The sequence below is a fragment of the Tenrec ecaudatus genome, chromosome 9 (genome assembly GCF_050624435.1).
Source record: "Tenrec ecaudatus isolate mTenEca1 chromosome 9, mTenEca1.hap1, whole genome shotgun sequence".
Classification (NCBI taxonomy): Eukaryota; Metazoa; Chordata; class Mammalia; order Afrosoricida; family Tenrecidae; genus Tenrec; species Tenrec ecaudatus.
This window is the reverse complement of record NC_134538.1, coordinates 160,183,183-160,196,371: the sequence shown is the minus strand read 5'-3', so window position 1 is coordinate 160,196,371 and position 13,189 is coordinate 160,183,183. Positions and strand designations below refer to the sequence as shown.

The window sequence follows — 13,189 nt, the reverse complement described above, 5'->3', positions numbered from 1 at the left end:
GCCTTGACCTAGTCAATCAAACACAAGTGAACGTCTTTTTGGTATTCTCTGCTTTGAGACAAGATCATGCTGACATCAGCAATGATATACATTGTTCTATGTCCTCTTTTGAATCTGGCCTGAGCCTATGGTAGCAACTGGTCAATGTATTGCTGCAACTGTTATAGAATGATCTTCAGCCTGTTCTGTTTTGGAGGGGATTAGTCCAAAATTAAGGTGCTGGCAGATTCACACTCTCCTTAAGTGCTCTAGGGTAGAGATCCTTCCTTGCCTCTATTAGTGTCTAGAATCCTATGGCTTGTCACAGCGTGATTCAACCCCTGCCTCCATCATTGCATGACCTTTGTCTTTGTGTCTCTGTACCATTTGTTCTCGTTTTAGAAGGACACCAGTCATGTTGGACTAAAACCTATCCTGCTGCATGTGGCCTTGTGCTAACTGAACTAATCATATCTGCTAAGATAATTTCCTAGTAAGGTCACATTCAGAGCTGTCCAGGGTTAGGACACCAAGACATCATTTGAGGTGGCCCCATCCTGAACAAAGGCACATCTCCCTGTTGAGGATGCTTGAGATAAAATCCGCCCTTGTTATGGAAATATCAGGGCGCTGGCTTGGGGCTATTTTTCTGCCACCAGTGCTTCTTGCAGGTCCCCAGGAGAGACCAGCGAGGAGGCCTGAAGCATAGAGCAGATGGCATAGGGTAGCGGTGGGTTTGGGGGGAAATGGTGAAGACACTCAATTGAAAAAATACGGAAAACAATAGATAACAGCTATGTCATGTTTTATGTGTGCCAGCTATTGTACAAAGTGTTTCCATACGATGTTCCATTCAGTCCTCTTAGTCTTCTTATAAGTAGCTAGCCCCATTCTTCATGGGTTATTTAAAAATCTCTGACCTACGTGTCACAACTAGCCCGGGATTAACATATTGTATTATTATTCTACAAAACCCCAATAAAGACAGCATAGAAGATTCCCCAAAGCCCAGGAATTACGTGCACACAGGTAATGGCAGACATGTCCTGAGATGGCAGGCAAAACAAAAACAAAGCCATGATATTGAAGATCAGTATTCACTGAGAGCAGCCTGACCCAATGGTAGTTCTGGAAAGAGAATCAATCACCTTGAAAAATGGCAAAATGCCCTACAGAGGCAGTGTTATGTTTCACAGCTCTGAGTTGCTAGGGGCTCAGTTGGGAGCAACTGGACAAGGACTACAGAGTGAAAGCGTCAGAGTGGACATGGAACTGAAAGGACCTGAGTGTCACTGTAGACAAATTCTCTAGGACTTGAAAAATATCACCAGTCACGTAGTTTGTACACAGCAGCCAGCCAAGATAAAGCTGAACACACAATCCACCTCCGCCACTCGCCCATGGGTTTGGAGTCCTTAGTTCCTGAACCCAAAATAAAAACAGGTGCTGCTGAGTCTGCTCCATTGGAAGTCAGAGTAGAACTGTCTGTCCTCTGGTTGTCAGTGGCTGATTTTTCAGTGGTAAGAGGGGATAACACTTGCCCCCAAAATGGAATTTTTTTCAAAGCTATGTATTTACTTTCTTTCACAAACAACCTTATCATCTTCAATGAACTCTCCATTACACTTCATACATTGTCAAATCTGTGATTCCATTCTTTTTTTTAACAATTTATTGGGGCTCATACAACTCTTATCACAGTTCATACATATACATACATCAATTGTATAAAGCACATCTGTACAGTCTTTGCCCTAATCATTTTTTCTCCTCTTTTCTCTTTTTTACATTTTATTAGGGACTCATACAACTCTTATCACAATCCATACATATACATACATCAATTGTATAAAGCACATCCATTCTTGGAAACATTTTTAAACTCATCAGTTTGGATGGCTGACAGCACGGTCCCTCGTTTTTTGTCTTCACCTCTTCTACATCATCAAATTGCTGTCCTTCCATGTCCCTCTTCATTCACAGAAACAAGAAGTTGCATGGAGTGAGGTCAGGTGGGGCAAGAGAGGCATGCTGTTTCTTGCCAAAAATGGCCCACTGAGATGGCTGCATAACCAAGTGTCTTGTCATGACGGCAAAACCAGTCCCCTTCCTTATGCTAGGGATTAGAATGCTTTGGCGGACCCACTGTTTGTCTGCCTATGTGCTCTTTGATTTGGTGACATTGATAACAGTATAAGAGATCATGATTCTGAAATCTGATGTATTTCTGGAGACCGAGACACTGAAGAATCCTTCTATTGTGAGCAAACTTCCAGAATGAGCTCACACTCACTGCCATTTAGACCTCTCCAACCCATTATGACAGAGTAGATCTGCTCCTGTGGGTTTCTGAAACTGAAACTCTTTACATGAGTAGCAAGCCTAACTGAATGCAATGCAAAGATTATGGAATAAGCTCAGAAAAAAGAAGCAGGAATGTGCTGAAAACAAACATGTACACTGTAACTGGATCCATGCTGGTCTATGGCTTTCTCTAAAATTGGTAATGTCATAGTGATGATTTATAAAATTATAATGATGTTGCCACATTGAAGTAGAGATATAAACTATAGGTATATGAGTGGATTTCAGGCTTACAGTCAATTGTAGCCCTAATCTAACAACATTTAGTTTCAAAGACTTAGCATTACTCAATACCCCCCTCCTGAAGTGATCATTGAAAATGTGTGTCCTGAAAAGCCAGGCAGGGTGCAGTGTAGCAACAATGAAACATACAACTTTCCTCTCGTTCTTTAAAGCTTCCTCCCTGCCACTATCATGATCCCTGTTCTACCTTAAAACTCAGGCTAGACCAGTGGATAAACACTGGTACAGACAGGAACTGGAAATACAGGGAATCCCAGATAAGATGATCCCTTCAGGACCAATGGTAAGAGTGGCCATACCAGGAGGGTGGAGGGAAGGTGGGGTAGAGAGGGGGAACTGATTACAAGCATCTACATATAAACTCCTCCTCTGGGGGACAGACAACTGTAAAGTGGGTGAAGGGAGATCTTAGACAGTGTAAAACATGATAATATAATAATAATTTATAAATTATCATAGGTTCATGATGGACAGCGTGGTGGGAAGGGAGGGGAAAAATGAAGAGATGATATCAAGGGCTCAAGTACAAAGCAAATGGTATGAGAACAATGTTAGCAACAAATGAACAAATGTGCTTGAGACAATGGATGCACGTATGGATTGTGATGAGAGTTGTATGAGCCCTCAATAAAATGATTAAAAAAATAAACAAGTAAAAAAAAAAACCAGGAGAGCTATGTCCTATAGCAAAGCATGGTGAAGAAATCAGATGGGGCCCAGCTATCAGAAAAAAATTGCATATTAAAGATTTAAAAAAATAAATAAATAAAGATTTGTCTTAAAACAAGCAGCCAACTAAGTGAGGCATCAACTCAATCCACATGGAAGAAGCACATCAACCTGTGTGATTCAAGGATTCTAACTCATAAAATGCAAACTGGGAGATGGGAAGTGAATCGGCTTTCATTCTGAATGCCTGGCTTGCAGAAGGCTATGGATGACATCGGAAGCCCCAAACCCATTTTTATGGTCCCTAGTTGGATTATGCTTCCAGTGGATCCCCTCTGACCATGCTCTAGGGAGGGCATAGCTTCACTATCAGAGCGAGAGCACTATGGCATACATGGTATCAAACATCCCAAATAAAACTAAGCTCACTGCCACTGAGTCAATGCTGATGCACAGGGGCCCCTGTGGGTTTTGTAGACTGTAAGTCTTGGCAGGAATAGAATGTCCAGTCTTTCTCCCAGGGAACTGTTGTTGGTTTTGAACTACCAACCTTGCAGATGGCACCCCAACTCATAACCACTGCACCTTATCATTTGATCAGCTATTAACCTGGTTTAAAATTGTTTCCAGGATTTGAGCTCTCTCACTCGGGACACAGATAACAGTAACTACAAACACACGACTGATACGTGGAGCACCATTCGTATTAAGACATCTGTACAATGGTTTGTTACTCAGCCGCAAAGAGATGTGAAGCTCTGACGCAGGCGACCACATAGACAAACCATGACAACATGATGCTGAGAGAAAGATAGGTCAGCACAGTGTTTGGGGAATAATGTATAACCCCACTGATAAAAGCTATCTGGAAGACAGCCATATAGAGGTCAGCAGTCACTAGTGGTTATGAGGGGTGGGTGCCAGGAAGGGGAAAGAGGGAGTCAGTCTCAAGGGACATTTGGCTTCTGTTAAAGGTGCTGGGACATTTTGGAAATCGATCGTGGTGAAGGTTGAACAACATAACTGAACATAATTAATGCCCCAAAATGTACCTGTGAGGAGTGTTGAAATGGAAAATGTTTTCTGACAATAAATGAGTAAAATGAAAGCTACAGAGTGGGCGAATATATCTGAGAACTGTACAGATGAAAAATGATTCACTGAAAATACACAAAGAATTAAAATAAAGAACAGCTGCCCCACTAGAAAAAATGGACCAAACTTTGCTCAGATGACCATTCGATGGAAAATGGAATGTCCCAATGGCCAATGGCGATGAGTAAAGAGGCAAAGCTTCATCAGTCACCAGGGAAACAGAACCTAGACTCACGGTGAGGCTCCAGTACCACCATCAGAGGGCTCAGCTAACAGACTGGCAGCACTGCCGAAAGAAAATCGGAGGGGGGGAGGAGCAACAGGGATCCTCAGACACAGGGACAGCTTCTTTGGCAAACTGTTTGACGAGGTCAGCTAAAGCTGAGCATGCCTGCCACCTGTGATGCAGCAATTCCACTCATGGACAGTGTGAATGGATACATATGTGCTCCAAAGGGGTGTGTGTGTGTGTGTGTGTGTGTGTGTGTGTGTGTGTGTGTGTGTGTTTTCACAGCACTGCTGTTTTTAAAACCCCAAGCTCATAACAGCGCAAATGTCCATTAACAGAGTCTATCAGTGATGTGTGTGTCACATTCACACAATGGACCATTAGGAAGCTCATGAGCCAGACACAAGGACAGTATCACATGATCCCATTCATATCAGATTGGGAAGCAGAACAAAGCTAGCTGTTATTACTAAAAATAGGCTTTCCTACATTGGCCCAATATCTCATTCTCAACGGTGTGGTGTTTTAAAAAATCAGTACCAGTGACTAATGTATGACAATATTAATGGACGATCTTTATCCTGCTTGGAAATGATCAACAAGGCATTCCACCATAAATTAACAAAGAGGTCTATAAAGGAAGCCAAAGGCAGATAAAAAACAAACAGTTGCAAGAATGGGTTTGGGGCTCGCACTAATCCTACCTCCAATTTAAGAACAATTAGTGTCCTGAGCCTGATTTGGTTTTCAAGATTTTCTGTATTTTTGGTTTGGTTTGCTTTATGTTGTTTGTTTGTTCCTGTGAGAGTATATCTCAAAAGTGTTGTGTCGCTGGAGGTCATGCTGTTGAAATTGTGTTATATGCTTTTCTGTGTTTCAGTACATGAAAGCCAGGAGATGAACCTAACAGGACAGCAAGTAGAATCGAGGTTTCAGGGGGGTGCAGGGTGCATTGGGACCGGAGTAAAGAGGAGCTGGCATCGAGGTGTTCAAGATGGAAGAGAATGCTTTGAAATTGATTGTGGTAGCAATTGTACAAGATTGCTTGCTGTGATTGAACTATGGAGTGATATGATATGAACTATGGAGTGATATTAGCTCCCAATAAAAAGATTTTGAGGAAAAGAAGAAATGGGCTTTCATGATTTGGTTTGAGGGTCTCTAATCAAAGGAGTCCTTGATTGCCTTCAAGAGAATAAGCTATTTCTTTGATCTTTGCAGAGAGTGAGGGCAGATATCAAGATACAAAAAATAGCTAAATGATTTGACACACCCATTTAGAGGGTATGTCGAATAACAAGACACCATGGAGACATGTCCTACAAAATTGGAACATTAATCTAATGTTTGATAATACCTCTCCTATCCCATGGCCACCATATTATCTGAAATGCTTCCCAATGTCCCACAGTTGGTCCATGATTTATTGCATACTTTGGGTCAAAGAGAACAACTCTGGTGGCACTGTTAGGGAAGTGCTTGCCTGTAAACATCAAGTGCGGAGGTTCAAATCCACCACGCCCTGGTACGGAGAGAGACGAGGCTATCTGTTCCCCCAAAGATGTACACCCTCTAAAACACTAACTGGGTCACTGTGAATCAGAATCAACTCATTGGGACTGGACCTTGGGTCAACTACTTCTCATTTCAATGCACAGACAGAAAGTTGTGGAAAAGTTTTAACTTCCCCAAAGTGAAATCTGAACCAAGACACAAGAGACCATCTCCTGTGGGATGAGGTGGGGAGCAGTGATCCTCTTTTCAGGCGTCTGGATTAGATAGAATTAAATTCTCATTTGTAAATTCTGAAGAGTGCAGATGAGAGTGTAAAGTGAGAGAGCGGCCGCAGAGAGAAGGTGACAACCCTAACAAGCATCCCCTAATTGGCCCATAGAGAGTTCACCTCTCAGACACAGGATGTTTCTTCTTCCGAACTCCACATCCTCCTCAGCCTTTCTCCCTTCCTGGGCCCATGCTGGCCTGGCTCCCGCAGGTAAGTCTTCCTCATCAGAAGTAGTCTGGGAGCTTACTTAGAGATGTGTGCTAAGGTACTAGGATTTCTATAGCCCCAGCCTCTACCTAAATCTCAGGTGATTGGGGGACTGATTTTGGTTACTGGAGAGATGAATATCCTTTTGGTTACTGGAAAATACAGGTTGGATAGCCAAGCCAAGGAGGACATTTTTTTTCTGATACCAGGGAGGAGCTATACTTCCTGACTTGTTGGCTCAGCCTGTTCCAGGCTCAGTCTCTATAAGCCATGTTCCCTGTACCACAACTCTCTCCACAACACCCACCTCTCTGAAAAGCACCCTATCACTCTCTACAACCTCCACTGCTCCACACAGCACCCTAATTCTTCCATAACCCCCATTATTGCCTTAAAATCCAGAGAAGAAGACAGGTTTCTGCTGACAGACTTGTTCATAAATGATGATGGTCAGGAGACAAATTCATCTGTGTAAACTTGTTTCCTGTGGTTCCAAACATGTGCTTGTGCATGTGTGCATGTGTGTGTGTGTGTGTGTGTGTGTGTGTGTGTGAGAGAGAGAGAGAGAGAGAGAGAGAGAGAGAGAGAGAGAGAGAGAGAGAGAGAGAGAGAGAGAGAGGTGATGGAGTTAGAGAGTATAGTAAATTACTATTTGGTTGGGACACTCAGATGTCCTTTTTGTCTTGTTTGCATTTTGTGAAGAATACTTGTTAAGCGTGACTGGGGGAGACTTGAATCAATTTCTGGAAGAAAAGCTGGGCATGGTCGGATGTGCCTCAGAAGCATTAGATAAAGAATATCCTGTATCTGTGACTGTTCTGTGTTCATACCCCCTCCTTACATTAGACATCTCTCTGTTTGTATAAATGTATATATGTATGTATACAGGTCTATATGTGTGTCTAAAGGCATATATATGTGCATATATAGGTGTATATATATGCATATCTTATATGTATATTAATGGAAGGACGTACAGGAACAGAGAGGTTCACATTCGACAATGGTTACACTTCTTGTCTGTGTCAGCATGCTATTGTTTTCATTCTAATGGTTCGACTCCCGTTAGTTTAGTCTTGCTGCCCCACCCTTTCCATCCATGCTTTAGGGTAACTGGTGCCGTGGTGTGGCGGCTACATACCCACTGCGCTCCTCACCACAATGCCAGCAGTTGGAGCCAAATACCATGTAGTTCTTCTGTCCTCAGGTAGTGGAGACTGTGGTTCCCTTGGTCCATTAGACCGATGCTTTCCTTGAGTCTCTGATTTTCTTTATTGCTCTTTGCTCTGGATGAGGGAGGACCAATGGCTGCATCTCAGATGGTCCTTTGCAAGCTTGTCAGCCTAAGTCACTACTTGGCAAAGTAGAAGGTAGAGCATTCATGGGGAATGTTATGACCCTTGATCTAGACATCCCCCGAGTCTGTAGTCCTAAATCCTAAAGCCCATCTTTCACTCCCGCTTGGTGTTTGCTTATGGCTAGGAAGGTTTCACAGCTCTCCCCCTGTATGTTCTCCTATGTACAAGGACGTGTTTGCACTACACCTAAGTACATATGTAGAAATAACATATGATTTTTCTTAAGACCTCTGTTATCAGGGTGAACTTCTTTAATGTTGAGCTAACGAAAGTCTTTAGATTTAATTTATATTTACATATCACTTATTGAAAAAATATACTTTTTTGGTATTTTCTTGTTTACTCCCACTTTTTACTTGGTACCATTGTTTTTCTATTAATCTTGTATCCCTGTTCCATTCTCCTGTTCCTTCCCCGTAAGAAGTTGGCGATGCATAAACCCATGATCCCCTGGACACCTTTAATGGAAGGAGAACTGGGAAATGCAAACAAATTGGTATTGCCATCGTGCCCTCCCAGAGAAGGGTACCTTAAAAAGATGAACAAGACAATACAGCAGCATGGAAGGCTAGCCAAAAGTGTTTCGTTCTGGGCTGCGATCTACATGGTGGACAGTTTGAAGCCACCAGCAGCTCCACAGGAGAAAGACTGGACTTTCTACTCCCATAAACCACTCCCATCTCAGAAACGCACAGGGGGTCACTGTGAGTCTGCACTTACTCAATAGCAGTGAGGGAGAGGGCTCCTAAGGGGTCTTACTGACCAGACATCAAGGTTATGAAAGTTTGTTTTGGTCGAAGCCTTAGCTTATTGTTTTTCTTTTTCACAAGAAAGAATCAGAACTGTAAGAGTAGCGCATTCTCCAGACAGACTTGTCAATGACAAGTCTCTTTATTAGGTATTAAGAATGTAGTCAGACATCACCAGGCATCCCGGCACTGCTCGGTTTTCTGTCCCTGCTGGTGAAGTGGTTCTGCTGATTCCTTGAGCTGATTCCTAAGTAAGAGCAAGACTGGAGACAACCCAGCCACCGTCCCAGCATGGATTGTTGGACTGTCTGTGGTCAGCATCCAGGGGAGGTCCCAGACACTCACTCTCCCCTTCATGGGCACTTAAGTTCTTTTTTATACTGGATGGTGTGGCAGCAATGCTTTCAGATTTCACGTTTTCTTTTTCAAGTAAACATTAAAGGGAGCTTTCTCTTTCTCTAAAACATCACAAAGGAACTTGCTAAGCTTCTGATGATCTAGCCTTTTAGTTCCAAAGAACTGAAGAGCATTTCGACTTTGGTTGCTTATTGCCTCTTCCTTTGTGTAGGTTACATCAATTATTGTTGGGAGTATGAGTGGTTTTACAAGCTGAATTTCTTCATTGAGGAGGGAACATTATCATTCAAAAGCAGCTATAGACTGATTGCCTGCTGGTGAATCTGAGTGTCTAGACCATGTGCATATGCAGTAAGCTGTCCTCATTGTCATGGACACCCTAAGTCAAGAATGGTTCCATTCCCACATTCAAAGGGGCTGTCTCCACACTGGTTGGGACAGGTGAGCATGGGTTTCATTTCCTGTGCCCAGAGGACAGAGCAATCAGAGGGAGACCAAACATAAGGCATTGAGAGTGGGCTTTCTGCAGATCACAGTGTTTGTGATTTGAATCAGGTGCAGACACAAGGACACTAGGAGTTCCAAAGATCCGTTTCAGAGCTCTAGAGCCTGGCAGGCAGCAGGAGGAAGGCCCTCAGCAAGATGGACTGACATGGCGGCTGCAACCAAGGGCTCAGTCATAGGTAGGATTTTGAGGAAGGAGAAGCAGCAGGGAGGGTTTCCTTCGGCGGTGCACAGGGCTGCTATGGGTCGGAACCGACTCAAGGGCACCTAACAACAAGAGCCCTGGCACCTACAGGATGTGCAAGCTTGGGGCCGGGAGCCAGCAGTGCAGACTGTTGCCTTCTGGCAATTGGGTCTGGGAGGAGGGGGCACAGCACAAGGGGAGATGGGGTTTCCGAAGGGGGCACTGGCCGGTATTTCAGGTGGGGGTGAGAGTTCTCCCAATTCACCCCAGGGCGGTCAGGTCGTTAGGCTTCCATCACACCAGTCTCCAGACCCTGGCTCCCACCTGGGAGGCAAACTCAGAGAATGGGTGGGACTGTGCAGCCAGGTGCCATTCTCTCTTCGTTTAAGTCTAAGTTGGCAGCAGGGGCTTGAGCTCTTGTCACTTGTAAGGAAGCTGCTTGGTGAAATGTTGACCTTGATTTGCACCTTGACTCTGATGTCTGCTGTTCCCGGTCTCTGTCCTGATTCTAGGGGTCGAAGAATCACGTGGAGCTGCAGTCCTTCCTCTCAGCCGATCACCTGCGTAAGACCCAGCACGGCAGGACTTCTCAAGCCTGAGCATGGGCTTCCTTCTTTCAGTTGCTGCATCTGAAACGCAATTTTGACAGCGTTTTCCACTTCGGAGGCATGTGATACTTGCTCCTTCTCAGACGAAACCCCAAATTTCTCATTGCAAACACCTGGGAACGGCGTATGATGTTTCATAGTCAGAGAAACTAGATTTTAAAAGGAGCATGCAAAACAGTTGTTCTTCTCTGTTAGGTTTTTAGTAGGGATTCCAAGAGAGTCCGGAGGGAATTCAATAAGGAAGTAAACTGACTCCAGGGTTTGACATTCGGTTCAATGAAGAAAATCAATTTTTACCACCAACCTCTTTAAATCTATTTTCTGGCATCTCTATTGATCTCCGCTCACTTGAAGAAGAAAGATTTCCACCCGTATGGGTCTCATCAATATGGGGTGTTGTGTTCCAGAATCGTGGAGGAAAGAACCTATAATCTAGAGACCTCAAGGCACTAGTGTCTCGACTTGGATTTAATCTTAAATTTGCTGTAAAATATTAAAATTTTCTTGGGTTTAAATGACTTTGTGAGGTCCTCTGCCTCCCCGAGCTTCTGGGATTTTTGTAACTTTGCTTTGGTTCATGGGTGGGAAGAACCAGACATGGATCAGCGAGTTCATCTTGCTGGGACTCTCCAGTGACTGGGGGACACAGGTGTCCCTATTTGCCCTTTTCCTGGCCATGTACTTGATAACTGTGATCGGGAACTCCCTCATTGTCCTCCTCATCAGGCTTGACAGCAAGCTGCACACTCCGATGTACTTCTTCCTCAGTGTCCTGTCCTTTGTGGACATCTGCTACACCAATAGCACTGTCCCTCAGATGCTGGTGCACTTCCTGTCAGCCTTGAAGTCCATCCCATTCTATAGCTGTGTGCTCCAGTTTTATGTCTCCCTGTCCATGGGTAGCACGGAGTTCTTCCTGCTGGCAGCCATGGCCTATGACCGCTATGTGGCCGTGTGCTACCCTCTGCACTACATGGTCATCATGCATGGAGGCTTATGTCTGGGGCTGGCTGTTGGCTGCTTGGCAGCTGGTTTTGCAAACTCACTGATGCAGACCATCATCATCTTCAAGTTGCCCTTGTGCCGAAACGTCATCAATCATTTTGCCTGTGAGATGTTGGCTGTGCTAAGACTCACCTGTGTGGACATCTCCTTCAACAAGGTCATGGTGGCCATCTCTGGCTTCCTGGTCATCATGCTTCCTTGCTGCCTGGTATTATTCTCCTATGGTCGCATAGTGGCTGCCATCCTGCGAATCCGCTCAGCACAGGGACGCCGAAAAGCATTCGGGACTTGTGCCTCCCACCTCACTGTGGTCTCCATGTGCTTTGGGACAGCCTTCTTCACCTACATGAGACCTGATGCTGGCTCTTCAACTGAACAGGAAAAAATGGTAGCCCTCTTCTATGCTGTGGTGACCCCCATGCTGAACCCCTTGATCTATAGCTTGAGGAACAAGGAGGTGATGGGTGCCCTAAGAAGGGTGTTGGGAAAAATTAGAGAAGAAAGATGAACCATCCAAGAATCCCTCCCTTTCTCCAGGTGTACAAAAAATATAGAAACCCGGATGAGGCAATGACCTCTGTGCTCATTCTTTTCAGGTAGAACCATGGAACATATTCTGTACACTGGATTTCCATATTACAAGTCCGTTCGTGTATCAATACCCTTGAACCACAGAATGGGGTGCTACTCTGCTCTTGATTTTTCAGTATCATCGGTTTGCCCAAGACCTTTGTTGCACCCTGTGCTTCTTGAATACCTTCCAACCGTGGGGCCTTATCTTCCTGTATTGCAGCAGGCAATATTCTATTATAATCCATAATGTCATTGGTTTATGTTCAGAACCATGCTATCCAGCTTTTATTCCTCCTCTCTCTTAGTCTGAAGATTACTGAAACCTGTCCACCATGGTGGACCCTTCTTGGATTTTAAGTATCAGTGGCATCGTTTCCTGTATCACTGATCCTTACAACAGACTGACAGATGGGTACTGGTACCCTAAGATATGTGTGGATAAAACAAGTCCTTCAAGTGGTTGAACGCAGGTCTGCCTCACAGACTGTCCTCCTAGACTTGGTTTTTCCCCTTTGCTTCAGGAGTCGCTGTACAGGCAGCATGAAAGGCTTTAGAGGGAGGATCACCATGCTTCCCTGAGCCTTGACTCCACACCTCACTTGCAATGTGGTTTCCAAAATTCTACTTAATGTCTCTGACCACTAGTCATTTCAACTAGACTAGAAAGCACTTTTCTGAATCTGTGTGTTTCTTTTGAGGACTCTAGAAAACTCTATGGGAAAAGTTAAGCAGAAGGGATGGCATACAGTAACTATAGAACTATTTTGTTTCTACTTAGAAGAATAGAATTCTATTGAGAATTATTCTTCTCAAAATATTTAGGACAATTATAGAGCAAAGAACACATCAATCCCATATCATTATACACAATTAACTCATTACTTGGCTATAGTGGACCTCTGTTCTTTATCTCCTTGGTTAATCTTGCCTGGGTCCATGGATTTAAAAGCCACATATGCTGAGGTGGTTTCCCTGCTACATCTTCTCCCTCACCCCCCTCTTCTTCCTCCGCCTTCTCTTCTCATCTTCATCTTTCCCCTTCCCCTTTAGGCTCTTCTTCTTCTCCTTCTCCTCCTCCTCCTCTTCCTCTCCTTCCTCCTTTCCTCTATCTCCATCCCTCCCTCCTGCTCTTCCTTCTTTTTTCTTCTTCATCTCACTCTTTCTCCTCCATCTCCGTCTTTTCCAATCCAGGCAGCTTTTCATGGTTCCAAACATATACCTCCAATTTTATGCTCAACATTTTTGCCTACATAATGGAAATTCCTTCTTAAAGATACTAAGA

The 13,189-nt window shown here is 44.1% G+C and overlaps 1 protein-coding gene across 1 annotated transcript; it reads left to right on the top strand.

The window, feature by feature from the left end:
- The first annotated feature begins 10,906 nt into the window (after positions 1 to 10,906).
- On the top strand, positions 10,907 to 11,842 carry LOC142456626 (olfactory receptor-like protein OLF3). The gene has a single exon (XM_075557778.1). The coding sequence runs from the start codon at positions 10,907 to 10,909 to the stop codon at positions 11,840 to 11,842; it is 936 nt and encodes a 311-aa protein (XP_075413893.1).
- The last annotated feature ends 1,347 nt before the right edge of the window (positions 11,843 to 13,189 follow it).

Coding starts and splice junctions, on each gene's coding strand:
- LOC142456626 (XM_075557778.1), top strand. CDS start 10,907: ATGGGTGGGAAGAACCAGACATGGATCAGCGAGTTCATCTTGCTGGGA.